General features: G+C 50.8%; 1 protein-coding gene across 3 annotated transcripts; it reads left to right on the top strand.

Annotated features, from left to right (window-relative positions):
- On the top strand, nucleotides 1–6,775 carry ZNF174 (zinc finger protein 174). Of its 3 annotated transcripts, XM_045460313.1 has the most exons (4): nucleotides 1–78; nucleotides 435–1,163; nucleotides 2,160–2,382; nucleotides 5,637–6,775. In XM_045460313.1, exons 2-4 carry the CDS (start codon nucleotides 756–758, stop codon nucleotides 6,236–6,238), a joined length of 1,233 nt encoding a protein of 410 aa, XP_045316269.1. In that variant the 5' UTR covers nucleotides 1–78; nucleotides 435–755; the 3' UTR covers nucleotides 6,239–6,775. The 3 variants fall into 3 exon arrangements, with proteins under 3 accessions (XP_045316269.1, XP_045316268.1, XP_045316270.1); XM_045460312.1 differs by having other exon boundaries at nucleotides 5–1,163; XM_045460314.1 differs by lacking the exons at nucleotides 1–78; nucleotides 5,637–6,775 and adding an exon at nucleotides 2,639–2,781 and having other exon boundaries at nucleotides 85–1,163.
- The last annotated feature ends 8,043 nt before the right edge of the window (nucleotides 6,776–14,818 follow it).

The following is a 14,818-nucleotide window of genomic DNA, read 5'->3' as shown; positions in this document are numbered from 1 at the left end:
GCCAGTGGAAGTGTCCGCGACGAGCGGCCCCGCCCCCGTCCCTGGCTCCCAGGTTCTGGGTACCAGGTCCCCAGAGAGGTGAGTCCGCGGCCGGTGGGCGCGGGTTGCGGGGCCGTCGGCGAAGCTGCCGCCTCAGGCGCAGCCCCGGCCCGCACGCAGCCACGAAGCTGAGCCGCGCGCCGGAGAGCCCGCAGCTCCGCCTCGCCAGGGGCAGCCGGGGCGCCCTCAGAGGCCGGAGCGAGTGGGCCTGCCGGGCGTCGGGACCGAGCCGCCGCCGTGCTCAGCCTGCCTTGCTGAGCGTGGGGGTTCCGGAACATCCCTCCCCTCCGGCACGCGCAGCCCCGCGGCTCCGGGCGACGTGCTCGAGGTCGGTGCAGCCCGGGTGCCGCGGAGCTGGCGCAGGCCACCTGTGTGACAACTTGAACTTTTCCTAGGATTTCCCGACCGCCAGATGGATCACCTTGCGCAGTTCCTCTGAGACCTCGTGCGTTTATCGATGAAATAAAAAGCAAGATTTTCCCCAGTTCCTTTTAGAACGTTATGACTTTTCTCCACTTGGAGACAGCTCAGGAAACTGCCAGAGGGACAGACAGCTCCTCTCCGTCGGGCCCTGCGTTGTCTTCGGGAGCTTGGGGCCTGTATGTGCCCCGCCCTCGCTGACATCTTTCCAGCGCTTAGAGACACTTGTCCAGAGTCATGATCTTGAAGGCTTGAGCCGCTTGCCAGGAGAGAGAGGCTGTCTCCTGAGCCCCAAGATGGCGGCTAAGATGGAGATAACTTTGAGCTCGCAGTCCCACATTCAGGCCTCCTCCAAGCCAGAGAGACACATAATAACAAAGCTGGAAGAGAAACGGGGACCCGCTCTGCAAAAGGACCGCCCCGATCCCGAGCTCTCCCGCCAGAGCTTCCGACGGTTTTGTTATCAAGAGGTGTCTGGACCCCAAGAGGCACTCGCCCGGCTGCAGCAGCTCTGCCGTCAGTGGCTGCAGCCCGAGCTGCACACCAAAGAGCAGATATTGGAGCTGCTGGTGCTGGAGCAGTTCCTGAACATCCTGCCCTCGGAGATTCAGGCTCGCGTCAGGCATCGATGTCCAATGAGCTGCAGGGAGATTGTGACCCTGGTGGAAGATTTTCAAAGAGCAGCCAAGAGACCAAAGCAGTGGGTAAGGAGGGCCCTCCCTCGTGGTCCCCAGAATTTCGTTTTCATCTGGATAGTTTCTGGTCTTTGGCTCCCTCCCTAGTTAGTCCAGAAATGGATCGGATGGCTTCAAAGGGTGCTTCTGGCTTCTGTTTGGGAACACCCCCTGAGAGAGATAACTGGTTGTCAGAAAACTCAGGCACTGGCACTCCAGTGAGGAAGCAGAGGATCAAGTAAGGTTCTTGCTTTTTGGCTGCCCGATCTCCCCACACCCATTCCTCCTGAAGGTTTCCTACAATCAGGATTCTTAGTAGAAAGGATCATATTGTTGGGTAGGAACTTGATTTGGGGGGAATTTCCTGGTGGACCTTGTTTTGGTGAAGTGTCTTGCTTTTGGATCAGGAAGTTGCAGCTCAGTTGGCCAGTGTTTCTTCCAGCCCCCACCCCCGAGTCAGACTCCGGTCAGAGGCGAGGCAGGAAGCAAACAACCATGTGTTTTGGGGAATGGAGGCAGTCAGAGAGCAGGGTGAGCAGTGCACTCAGAGCCCTGCTACTACTGGGATCTCCTTCCCAGGGAAGCCTGGGGCAGAACAATTGATTAGTTTTGTTTTTTTGTTGTTGTTGTTTTTTTTAATGTTCTCACCATCCTGCTTCCTCATCCAGCAGGACCTGTTTCCAGTAGAAGTAGGGAAGCACATAGGGTGACGATCTGCTGGGCCAGTGTCATGACTAACCCTGATATTTGTGCCTTCTCTGTGTTGACTCTGAAGTCTTGAGAAAGACTCATGCTTTAGGGGCACCCACTCAAGAAATACTGGCTGATTTGAAGCAGCCTCTCTAATCATTCTGCATGTCCTTCCCTTTGCTTCCTTTGAGAGTCTCCGAAGTCTTTCCAAGTTGACCTCCAGGCTGTTATCAGGAATTCCCGGGGTAAAGGGGTCATCACAGAGCAGTGAGAGAGGTCATGCTCCTCTCTACTGAGTCCTCTGGCTGCACTCTAATGCATGGGGCTTGTTCCTAGGTGGCCGTGTGTATGCAGGGGCAGAAGGTGCTCTTGGAGAAAACTGGATCTCAGCTTGGAGAACAGGAACTACCAGACTTTCAACTGCAAACTCCTAGGAGGTTTCCCCGGGAGAGTGCTCTGGAGGAGCCTTCCCAGGCGGGATCTCCGGACCAGCTGAGCTCTCATCATTGGGAAAAATCCACACTCCTCCAGGAACCAAGCCCCAGATTGGCTGGTACAGGTAAACACTTGATGCCTCTTCTCTCCCTAAGTCCTTTACCTCCAGCAGATTATCTCGTCGTTCTGAAAAGCCATAGACCTTGCGTTGAGTTTAATGTTTTATATAACAGGAGAGCTTTATTCCCTAACAAATTTCACAGATTAGAATGGTAGCAATACTGTACATAAGAAGTACGTTTCTTTCAGTGTCTCTTAATGACTCTAACAATGCAGTACACAATAGGATTATCTAGGTCCTACTTTTCTGTTCCTTTCAGAGCTTCTTCCAGTGAAGACAGATCCACATATGGCCACTGATGAACATCCATGCAAACCTTGGCTGAGTTTCATCACTTAAAATGGCCCCATGTTTAGAAAGCGCCTAAAGAATGTTAGGCTCATTAAAGGAAATGTCCCGCTCCATAATATCTTCAGCCTCTTCCTCTCCCTGTGATGTCTTATGTCTATTTCCCCACCTGTCTCTGGTACAATGCCAGTAATTGTTAGCCCTGCTGTACTCGAAGACCAAATGACAGTGACACTTTGGCCAGTCTTAGTGATGTGAATACAGAGGCTGGTCAGCAAGTTAGAGCAAAAAATTACCAGAAGGCTAGAACGCGTTGATTTTTTAAGATTTGCTACATTCAGTGAAATACTTGAATTTGGTTATTCTTGGAACTTAAGAATGGAGAAGACCAAGGTGCTGGGCTGGGGCGGGGTGCTCAGTCAGTTGAGCGTCAACTCTTGATTTCTACTCAGGTCATGATCTCACTGTTCATGGGATCGAGCCCTGCGCTGGGCTCTATGCTGACAGTGCAGAGCCTGCTTGGAATTCTCCCTCTTCCTGTCTCTGTGTCTCTCCCCTGCTCACGTTCTCTCTCAAAATAAATAACCATAAAAGATAAATAATAATGGAGAAGACCTGGGGCATCCAGTGGAAAAGTACTGTGATCCTGGCTGAGGTCCTGACCCATAACCTATGGACTTCGTGGTCCTGGGCCTGCACACTCCCTTCTCCTGCCTCATCACAGGCAGCTCAGTGTGCATTCGGGCTCCATCTTCTTTTATTTGATCGCTGCAGGTACATTCTCACGTTCTTCACCCCGAACATCAGCAGTGCCTTCCGTCAGAGCTGCACCGCTCAGTGCGGTTGCCGCTGGCCACAGGTGGCTATTTAAATGTTATCTGTGGAGATAGAATTCACATGCTCTAAAATTCACCCCTTCAAAGTGTACAGTTCAGTGGTTTTTAGTGTATTTGTGCACTTGTGCAACCATCCCCTCTAATTCTTGGATATTTTTGTAGCCTCAAAAAGAAACCCAGACCCATTGGCAGTCACTCTCCATTGCCCCTTCTTCCAGCCCCTGGCAACCGCTGTGTACTTTCTGTCTCTGGATTTGCCTGTTCTGGATATTTCAGAATCACATTTGTTGTGCTGTTTTGTGACTGGCTTCTTTCCCTGAGCGTCATGTTTTCACGGTTCATCCGTGTTGTAACACGTATCATTCACTACTTTGTTCCTTTTATGGTGGATTTTCCATTATACAGACACAGTGTTTATGCATCAGTTGATGGTCATTTGGGGTATTTCCATTTTTTTGGCTATTATAAATCATGCTGCTGTGAACATTTGTGTACACGTTTTTGTGTGGTCATGTTGTCATTTCTGTTGGCCGTATACCTCGGAGTGGCATAGCTGGGTCACACGGTAACTATGCTTAACCTTGCGAGGAAATGCCAGACTGTTTTCCAGAACGGCTGCGCCATTCTACGTTCCCGCCAGCAGTCCCTGGGAGGATTCTGATTTCCCCACGTCCTTGTCAACACTTGTCAGTCTTTTTGGTTACAGCAGTCCCATTAGGTGTGAAGTGGTATCTCATGGAGATTTTATTTCCCTGATGGCGAATGACGTTGAGCATTTTTCCATGTGCTTACTGATCAGTCGTGTATCTTCTTTGGAGAAGTATCCATTCAGATCCTTTGCCCATCTCTCATTTGCATTAGTCTTTTTGTTTTAAGAGTTCTCTGTATATCTTGGATACTAGAGTCTTATATATATAATTTACAAGTATTTTTTCCCACTTCGGGTTGTCCTTTCACTTCCTTAATAGTATACTTTGAAGCACAAATGTTTCTAATTTTGATCAAGTCCGATTTATTTTTTTGTTAGCTTGCTTGTGTTCTTGGTGACATGTCTAAAATACCATTGTCTAATCCAGAGTCACAGAGATTTACGCCAATGTTTTGTTCAAAGGGACATTGGTTTAGCCCTTATATTTAGGCCTTTGATCCATTTGGGGTTGTTGTTTGTTGTGTTATGAGGCAAGGGTCCACCCTCATTCTTTTCCAAGTGGATATCCAGTTGTCCCAGCCGCTTTTATTGAAAGAAGTATTCTCTCCCCGTTGAATTGTGTCGACAACCTTGTTGAAAAGCAGTTGACCATAATTGTATAGGCTGCTCATTTAAATCTGGATTTAAATTAATGAAAATTAAATGAAATGTAAAATTCGGTTTCTCAGTCACACTAGCTACATTTCAGGGACTCAGTAGCTCTAGCTGGCTAGTGGCTACCCTGTTGAATAGCACGTGCACAGGTACCCATACACGTGTATCCTTCCCACCTGGCAGGAATCCTACAGGGTAGCACAACTCCAGATCCTTCTACCTGCCCACAGACATTCCAGCTCGTTTCCATCCCAATCCTCAATCGTGATGGTCACAAACTGTGGAGTTTCTGAAGTCAGGATACACGTCTAGCCCGTGTTACGGTTTTTAACCCTAATGCTGTCACGTTTGTAATGAACAAACATGCCACGTTTGCTGCATTTCCCATTATTTAAAGAAACTGTGGCGATCACTCAGTGTCCATGTGAGTGAGTGTGTTGCAGTGTTGAAATTTCAACTCTCTCTTATTTCCATTTGTTAATTAATGCTGGGGCTGATGGGTCTGCTTTTCCATATTTTTTCTTTCCCTAACCTTTCCCTAAAGGTCGGAAGAAGACATGGGGTTGGGGAACTTGGTTCCTAACTCTAATACAAATTAGAATCACCCCAGGAACCTGTTAACCATGCAGATCTCCAGGTCCCACACCCCCAGAGATCCTGACTCCACAGCTGTGGGGATGCAGGGACAGCCTGCTTGCATAACAGGTGGCCCAGATGAGTCGAATGCAAGTTGCCAGGAGAGGACCACACTTCGAGAATGTTTCTTAGCTCTTTTGCTGAGGTCCTTTCTTCAGAGCCCAGGAAATGAAACCTGTTCTTTCTAATTGTAGAGGCCCCCAGAATGAAAAGTGACAACAAGGAAAATCCGCAGCCAGAGGGGGCTAAAGGAGGGAAGCCATGTGCCCTGTCCCCTGGCAGACCCAAAGGTAACGGTCTGCAGAGTCCCGAACCGAGAGGGGCGAATAGGAACGAACCCCGGTTGTCACGGAGGCAGGTCAGCCCCCCGAATGCTCAGAAGCCATTCGCTCACTACCAGAGACATTGCAGGGAACTGGAGTACATCAGCAGCCCCCTGAAAAGCCACCCGCTGAGAGAGCTGAAGAAAAGCAAAGGGGGCAGAAGGAGCCTGAGCAGTCGCTTGCAGCGCCTTGGTCACCAGGCGGCCCGCTCGGCAAAGAAGCCTTACAAATGTGATGACTGTGGGAAAAGCTTCACGTGGAATTCGGAGCTGAAAAGACACAAGCGGGTGCACACAGGGGAGAGGCCCTACACGTGCGGAGAGTGTGGGAACTGCTTTGGGCGCCAGTCAACCCTGAAACTGCACCAGAGGATCCACACCGGGGAGAAGCCCTACCAGTGCGGCCAGTGTGGGAAAAGCTTTCGCCAGAGCTCAAACCTCCACCAGCACCACAGACTCCACCACGGGGACTGAAAGCGGGGCTTCGTTCTGTCCATTCAGAAGGAAGGCATCCGAATTTCTCCTTCCCTTACTTGCATGTAAATCCCAGGGTGTCTGTGTGACTTACAAGGAAAGCAAGAAGTCCCTGAGGGATGCGGTGCACGTTTGGCCCGTGAGGAGTTCCAGGAGATGCCGAGGGGGACGTGACCGTGTCGGTGACAGGGCGAAGAAGTGGCAGGTCTGGGCGTTGGGTCAGAGAGAACTGGGGTCTCTGCTGGAGAGCAGGGAGTGACCGCTGAGAGAATGCGGCCCGTCCCGCAGGTGCCCCTCCCCCCACCTTGGTGTGCAGTCTTCCCCCTGCCGCTTTATTTATTCTCTAAATACGTTCAAGGGGAAATTCCCTATGTATATACCTGATGTACTTGCTGTCGTGCCCGACAGTCTTTACCGCACACGCACTTCGGTAATAACGATCAGTGATTTCAAGGCAAAAGCTCATTGGAATATAAATCCCCTAATACTCTTTCTGTCATTGCTGGCCGTTCATAATAAAGGACACACGAAGCGAGAGCGTAAACGTGTTTGTGTGAGGACAGGATTCCCGAGTAAGTAGTTCTCCGCACGCGTGCGCACACACAGTGAGGGGCGCCCTCACTGCTCTCCTTCCTCAGGCCGGTGATGAAATGTTAGAAAACTGAATTCTTTCAGGACCTTTACTAAGAACCACTGAAATGGGTTAATTTTAGGACGTGTGAATTCTCTCTCAGTGAAGTTTCTAAAAAAGAAAACACGAAAGGTATCTGCACGAAGTGTTCAGGTCCTGGAACGAGGCCAGAGTTGATCTCGGTCCGTCCCCATATTCTTTCGGAGTAAGAATCCGAACCCGGTCGGTGTGGTCCTTAGTCGCCCACAGCAAACGAGTGCATCTCGGACTTCCGAGAAGACTGCTGGTAGATGGGTGCCTCCGGCGGGAAGCGGCCGTGTGGCCTTCCTCCTAAAGCAAGGATACCCGAATATCCGCAGCTCCCTGCCGGCCTCCTCCAGGCCGTCTACCCCCAGGGGGCTCTGCGCACACCGTTCCCTTTGACCTTACGACCTGCGACCTGCCGCCCCCACCACTTCCTCCCTCTCCCGCCTCACAGGAGTGGCCTGCCCAGCAAAGCCTTCCCTGGGCACTTTCATTGTGTCACTCCCTGCCTCACACCACACGCCGGTGCTGCTCACCCTGGGAGCAGATTTGCCCCCCAGAGGACGTTTGGCAGTGTCTGGAAATGCTTTTGGTGCTTATGACTTGGGGGCAGGGAGCGGAGCTCCTGACCTCTAGTGGGTGGAGACCAGGATGCAGCCGAGCGCGCTGCAGTGCACAGGACAGCCCCACCACGGGGTCACCTGGCGCAGCGTGGCAGTAGTGCCGAGGTCGGGAGCTGTACTGTTCACAGCAAAGGCTCTTTAGGGACAGGAACCATATTTTCCCATCATGTTAGCTTTTGGACTGAGCCCACGCCCCGCCAAGAGAAATAGGTGTTCCGTCAGGGCCAAGTCCTGAGTCAGAGATCCTGGTGACGATGTGTTGAATGCAGTGGACAAAGCCTCTTGTCTTCTGGGCAGAGAGAGACTTAATGGAAGCTCATTGGCCTTTCTCGTCGTTTTTAGCGGATCTTTAGACTGGTTCACAGTCCCCTTCCCGGCAACCACGTTAGATTTGAGAGGAGTTTGGGGTGCCTGGGTGGCTCTGTCACTTAAGCATCTGACTTCGGCTCAGGTCATGATCTCACTGTCCATGAGTTTGAGCCCCACCTCAGGCGCTGTGCCAACAGCTCAGAGTCTGGAGCCTGCTTCGGATTCTGTGTCTCCCTCACTTTGCTCCTTCCCCACTTGACCTGTCTCTCTCTCTCTCAAAAATAAAATAAAAACTTAAAAAAAAAAAAAAAGGTTTTAGAGGAGTTTGCCCTCATTACTCCTCCTGTTCCTTACATCACCCCTGTCTGTTGCCTCTCACCGGTCAGGACCTCTTGATTCCTCCTTTGTCCCCACCTCATCCGTCTCCTTTTCCCAGGCCAATTTTGCTGTCATAAGACCCCCTTAATCATAGTTATGTCTGTATCCGTTTCCCATCGGCACTGTAACAGATAGATGATCACAAACTTAGTGGCTTAAAACAACAGTCTCTTAGAGTTCCAAGGGTCAGAAGCCCAACGTCAGGTTCACAGAGCCAAAATTAAGGTGTCCGAATGGGTGAATCTGTTTCCTTGCCTTTCTGAGCTTCTAGTGGCCATTGTATTCTGTGGCTTGTGGCCGCCTCCAGTGCATGTCTCCATTCTCTGACACCACATCCCCTTGTCCTCTGACTCTTACCCTCTGGCCTCCCTCTTTAAACTGCTGTAATGTTTATATTGGGGCTCACCCAGATAATCCAAGATAATCTCCCCGTCTCAAGATTCTTAATCATATCTGCAAAAATCCCTTTTGCCCTATAAGGTAACATTCACGGCTCCAGGGATTAGGATGTGGGCATCTTCGGTTGGGGGGGGGGGGCGGATTTGGCCCAACCATACCCTTGTGTTGAATCAACTTGGTTAGTCAAAGATCTCTCCTGAAAGCAAATGAACTAGATTTCCAGTCTTCTTATTTATTAAGAGTTGGAACAGGAAGACTTCTTTAAATAAGAGCTTTGTTTGTTTGGTATGTTTTGGAGAACTTTGTGTGTGTGCTCTCTCTCTTCTGCACACAATCAGTGATTGCTGAATCTTAGGAGTGCCTGGATGGCTCAGTCAGTTAAGCGTCTGACTCTTGGTTTCGGCTCAGGTTGTGATCTTCTGGTTCATGGGTTCGAGCCCCGTGTCGGGCTCTGTGCTGACAACGTGGAGCCTGCTTGGGATTCTCTGTCTCTGTCCCTCGCTCACGCTCTCCCTGTCTCTCTCAAAAATAAGTAAACATTTAAAAAAATAATTGCTGAGTGATAAAGTCAAATGCGGTCCTTGGATAAATGTGGCACAATTGCCAATCTGAATCTCACTCCTTCCCAGAAGGCTTTCAAACCTGTGATGCTCCCTTGTCTCTCCCAGCCCAGTCTTCCTCCGGCAGGTAAGGCTCAACTCCAGTGAGGAGAGTCTAAAGGGTGGAAGAAGACGCACAGCCACATTTGCGGGTGTGCTCGGTTCTGCAGATGTGGGTTCTACCCACCCCCCTGCCCTTGTGTGGATGCACCGGAGGCCTCCGCACGGACCACCCACCTGCTGGCTCGCAGTTAATGACCCCATTTAAGTGATAATATTTCTCCTCTTGTGTTGTGCATCCCTCACCCATGAGCAACCTGAACCGTTTACTGTTTTCTGTGGGTTTGGCTTGTACTTAGCCATGGGTGGGGGTGACTCCTACTCGAGGTATTCTGTTCCCCGGTTGCCCCCAGGGAGTCAGAGAAGGAAGCATTCGTGCACAGGTTGGGGATCTGGACCTCGCAGATTTCCCTGAAAAAGCATTTTCCATCTACAGCAGATGAGGACTTGTCAAACTCTTCCCTTCATACCATTACCGTTCCCGACAGAGTCAACAACTCCCAAATACCATCCAGTACACGGTGTTGACATTTCCCCCAATGTTTCTAAAAGAAAAATGCTTTTTTTTTTTTTAGAGCTCTTTTGAGATCTACTTCAATATAACATTCGTCCCTTTAAAGTATATAGTTCAATAATTACGGGATCTTCATGGAGGTGTGCAACCATCGCCACAATCTAATTGAGAATATTTTCAGCAGCTAAGAAGGAACCCCATCATGTTGAGCGGTCGCTCCCCATCCCTGTGTCCCCCGTGAACAGTGCCTTCCAGGTCCATTCACGTCCTAGCAGGCATCAGAACTTTATCCTTTTCGTGACCGAATAATATTCCTCCGTGTGCGTGGACCACTTTTGTTTATCCGTCCATCCAGTGCGGGACGTTTGGGTTGTTTCCACTTTGGGGCTCTTGTGAGTAGTGCCGCAGTGAACGTGCGCCCGAGGCTTTCTGTGAGCATGTGTTTTCGTTTCTTGTGCGTATATACCTACGAGCGGAATTGCCAGGTCGAATGCTGACTTGACACTGAAGTGTTTCTGAGGAGCTGCCAGACTTTTTCACACCGCACCTCACGTCCCCACCTGCGGTGGGTGAGGGTCTCGGCTCCTCCACATATTTGCCAACACCTGTCACCGCCTCTCCGAGTGTGGCCGTGTAGTGGACGTGAAGTGCCGTGTCACTTGTGGTTTGGGTTGGCATTTCCCTCATGCTGCGCGTCTTCTCAGATGTTTACTGCCCATTTGTGTATCTTCGTTGGAGAGACGGCTATTCACAACCTCTGCTCTTTTCAAATTGGGTTGTCGTTCTCATCATTGAGTTGTAAGAGTCCTTTACAGGTCCTGGAGTCAAGGCCTTCGCAGGTACATGACTTGCAAGTATCTTCTCCCGTTCTTTTGTGATATACTTTTGCACAATTGCGATGTATCTTTTTTCCAATATTTTTTTAAAGTTTGCTTATTTTGAGAGAGAGAGAGCAAGCGACGGAGGGGCAGAGACAGAGAGGGAGACAGTCCCTAGGAGGCTCTGAGCTGTCAGCCCAGAGCCTGATGCGGGGTTCGAACTCACAAACTGTGACATCATGACCTGAGCCGCAATCAAGAGTTGGACACTTAACTAAGCCACCTAGGTGTCCCTGCAGTATATCTTTTAACGCAGCTGTCACTAGCCGAAATACTGGCGACCAGTATGGTCCCAATTCCTGAATTACTGGTGAAACAAGTGGAGACAAACCACTCCAAATGTCACTCCTGGCTCTAGAAACTCCTCTGGGGCCAGATAAGGGCAGAGCCCGCTAGGCAAACCCAGAAGAACCTTCCTTGTCTTGGGAGTGATTTGGCCGTAGTTGGACCTGAGGCAGCTTAGTAAACAAGCCAGAGGAGTGGCCTTAGTGCCAGGTTGAGACCGAGGAACAGCCTTGCACCCAGCTCTGTCATTCTCCCATTTGGTGGCCTGGATACGTCATTTAAAACATCCACACTGGGGCTCCTGGGTGGCTCAGTCCCGTCAGGTGTCCGGCTTCAGCTCAGGTCACGATCTCGTGGTTCATGAGTTCGAGCCCCGTGTCAGGCCCTGTGCTGACAGCTCGGAGCCTGGAGCCTGCTTCGGATTCTGTGTCTCCCTTTCTCTTTGCCCCTCCCCTGCTTGCACTCTGTCTCTGTCTCTCTCTTGCTCAAAAATAAACAGACATTAAAATTTTTAAAAAAACAATTTAAGGGGCGCCTGGGTGGCTCAGCCGGTTAAGCATCTGGGTCCAGCCCAGGTCATGATCTCATGGTTCGTGAGTTTGAGCCCCAGGTCAGGCTCTCTGCTGTCAGCACAGAACCTACTTTGGATGCTGTATCCCTCTCTGCCCCTTCCCCACTCATGCACTCTCTCTCTCTCTCTTAAAAACAAACAAAAAAACAAAACTAAAAAGTATTTAGAACATCCAGACCTGGGCCACCTGGGTGGCTCAGCTGGTTAAGCGTCGACTCTAGATCTCAGGTTAGGTCTTCATGTCAGAGTTGTGAGTTCAAGCCCCCACGTTGGGCTCCTCGCTGGGTGTGTAGCCTACTTAGAAATTCAAAAAATAAAAATAAAACATCCCACCCTCTTTTCTCCACTGGTAATGGGAAGGCCTGCCCTGATAACCTCACATGATCGGTGAAGTGAACATGTGTCAGTGAAAGCATTTTGTCTGCTGGCCAGCGTCCTATGAAAGGAAGACGAACTAGGTGTCAAGTAAAATGTAGTTTTTTAAATTCTCCTCCCATCAGCCCCTCAGATCCTAGAAAGGGCAGAGAGGCCGTAGCAATTCGAGGGAGGAGAGGTCCTATTTCCTGGACTCAGCATTTGTTAAGATTTTTATGTATTTTTAATTTTTTTAAACGTTTATTACTGAGAGAGAGAGAGAGACAGAGCATGAGCATGTTGGCAGGGGGGCTGGGTGGCAGAAAGAGAGAGAGACACAGAATCCGAAGCAGGCTCCAGGCTCCGAGCTGTCAGCGCAGAGCCCAACACGGGGCTCGAACTCACAAATCGTGAGATCATGACCTGAGCTGAAGTCGGACGCTTAACCAACCGAGCCACCCGGGTGGCCCTGAATTTAGCATTTTTTAATCCACAGGCACAGATCACGTCCTGAAAGAAGAGTTTCTCCAAAGGGCTGTTTATGAATAAAAATGGGTGTGTCCCAGAGAGAGGGTCCCCAAAACCTGAGGCACCCCGTTCTACCGTGGCCCTTCATGCTGCTCTTTGTCTTTTAAATTTATTTCATTATGGTGAAATGTACAGAAAATTTACACAGGTTTACCATTTGCGATGGTACAATCCCCTGGCATTTAGCGCGTTCACGCCGTCCTGCAGCCCTTACCGCCACCCCTCCCCAGAACTACTTCGTCTTCCCACACCCGATACTCTGTCCCCATTAAACACCCACTCACCATTCCCCCTCCCTCCGCACCCGCCCTCCTGCTTTGTGCCTCTGGGAATTTGTCTGTTCCGGGGACCTAATGTAAGTGAAGTCACACAGTATTTGTCCTTTCGTGACCGGCTTCTTTCACTGAGTGCAGTGTCCTCAGAGTTCATCCATGTCACGGCAGCTGTCAGAATGTCCTTCCTTTTAAAGGCTGAGTGATATTCCACCGTATGGAGAGACCACACTTTGTGTATCCACTCACCCGTCAGGTGACACTGGGGTTGTTTCCACCTTTTGGCTATCGTGAACAATGTGTTCCTTATTTTTTGTAAATACGTCATTCTCAGAAATCCGATGAAAAGTTTGCCACTGGGCCACGGAGCCTCGTGCGGGAGGCAACCCGCAGTAGTATTCCCGGAGTGCCCGCACGCAGGAATGGGGCCGAGGTCTAGGGAAGGGCTTGCTCTGAAGGTGGAGCCCAGGGTTAGGGGCAAGGAGAGAGACTGGGGTGGCAGAGGGAGGGTGTCCCCAACAGGAGCGGCTTTAAGCACCTTTCGAACATCCGAAATGAATGTTGAAAATTTGGGGCTACTCGTGTCCCACTGGAGGAGTGATGTCATGTCTGGGGGTGGTGTGTATTGGGGAGGACACCTGTACTGGGACTCAGCTTTGTCTGGGACAGGACAGGAGCCGTGTGTTCACCAGTGGGGGGCGGGGGAGGGCTGAGTTGATGGATTCAGAGAGTGACACGGTCTCAGGAAATGGCAGAGCCCAGGAAGGGACGCTGGAGAGAAGCGTGGTTCATGGGGCACGTCGATGTTCAGGCCAAAGACAGTGCTCGCAGGAGGAGTTTTAAAGCACTTGCCTTACCTTTTGGAAAACTTTAAGAAAGGCGCGACGGGAGACCCTTGGGTGTAGCCGTGTTTTTGGTCTGTTCAGGATGCTGCAACCAAGTACCAGACCCCGTGGCTTACACACAACAGACATTACCTCTCCCTGTCCTGGAGGCTGGAGGATGGAGATGTGGGTGCCCTCACCTACAGGTCGTGTTCCAGTGATCGCCCTCTTCCTGGTTCGCAGTCGGCCCTCCCCTCAGTGTGTCCTCACATGGTGGAAGGGGCCAGGGAGCTCTCTGGGGATTCTTTTAGGACAATAATCCTGTTCATGAGGCTCCACCCTCATGAACCTCAGAACCTCCGAACCTCCCAAAGGCCCCACGTCCTAATACCGTTGTATTTGGGGGTTCAGATTTCAACATACAAACTTGGGGAGGGCCTCAGACATTCAGACCACAGCACCAAGTGTGCATAAACTTTGGCTTTGGACACACCTACATCCAGTCGTGGCTCTGGGTCCGCTTTGAAATGTGTTTCTTTGGCTCGGTAAGGTTTAAACGACAGGACCCAAGTTGTATGCCTCCAGTGCTCTTCGGTTCTAAGATGCTGGATATCGAGCCATGCAGGTCTTTGCCCCTGGAGTCCTGGTTGCTTCCGTGAATACCCTGGAGAGGGATGGGCCGATGAGGGGGACCAGGGATGAGGGATCATGCTGTAGCCTCTCAAGTGCCCCACACGAAGGCTTGGTAACCATCTGTTCATCTGAACTCTTCTAATGCGGGGAAGGAGCCCACCAGGGATGGTGTTTTCAGGGTGAAGGATAGAGACACCTCTGGAGAGCACGCCCCTGTATGCTCACTTCCGAGGCATATACGGCACCAAGCAGATACTTCCCTGGGAAAGGGGTTCTGTTCTAGAAGAGGGCACAAGAGTGCTGTCCGATCCAGGATGTGGAAGAATCAGAGGTCACAATGACAGCGGAATGAGATACCTGCCCTCAGGAAGAAATCGGAGCTGAGAAGGAAGTTCTCTGACAGAGAAGTTTGCTCCTACAGTAAGGGACCTCGTGAGGCAGGCGGAGGGGACGGGTGTCTAGTTCTGTCCCAGAGGACTACTCACCCTGAGTGGGCTGAGGTGCTGAGTGGGAAGTGCCCCTCCCAAGGCCGATGTACACCTGCTCCCCTTTTCATCTGGATTTTCCACTCAGGGCCAGACTCTACCCCCACGCCCCAGCGAGAACCCTCCCACGCTGTTCTGTGAAACTGTGGGACCTCTGTTCCCTTTGCAACAGGTGAGTTCTGTGGAAAGAAATAGCGCCTAAACCAGGACACC

Source organism: Leopardus geoffroyi, chromosome E3, assembly GCF_018350155.1.
Source record: "Leopardus geoffroyi isolate Oge1 chromosome E3, O.geoffroyi_Oge1_pat1.0, whole genome shotgun sequence".
Classification (NCBI taxonomy): Eukaryota; Metazoa; Chordata; class Mammalia; order Carnivora; family Felidae; genus Leopardus; species Leopardus geoffroyi.
This window is presented reverse-complemented; position numbering and strand designations above follow the sequence as displayed.

Excerpts from the sequence above, each read along its gene's own strand:
- ZNF174 (XM_045460313.1), top strand. The coding sequence starts at position 756 with ATGGCGGCTAAGATGGAGATAACTTTGAGCTCGCAGTCCCACATTCAG. Across the intron at positions 1,164-2,159 it reads CCAAGAGACCAAAGCAGTGG|GTGGCCGTGTGTATGCAGGG; the intron begins GTAAGGAGGGCC and ends GCTTGTTCCTAG. Across the intron at positions 2,383-5,636 it reads CCCCAGATTGGCTGGTACAG|AGGCCCCCAGAATGAAAAGT; the intron begins GTAAACACTTGA and ends TTCTAATTGTAG.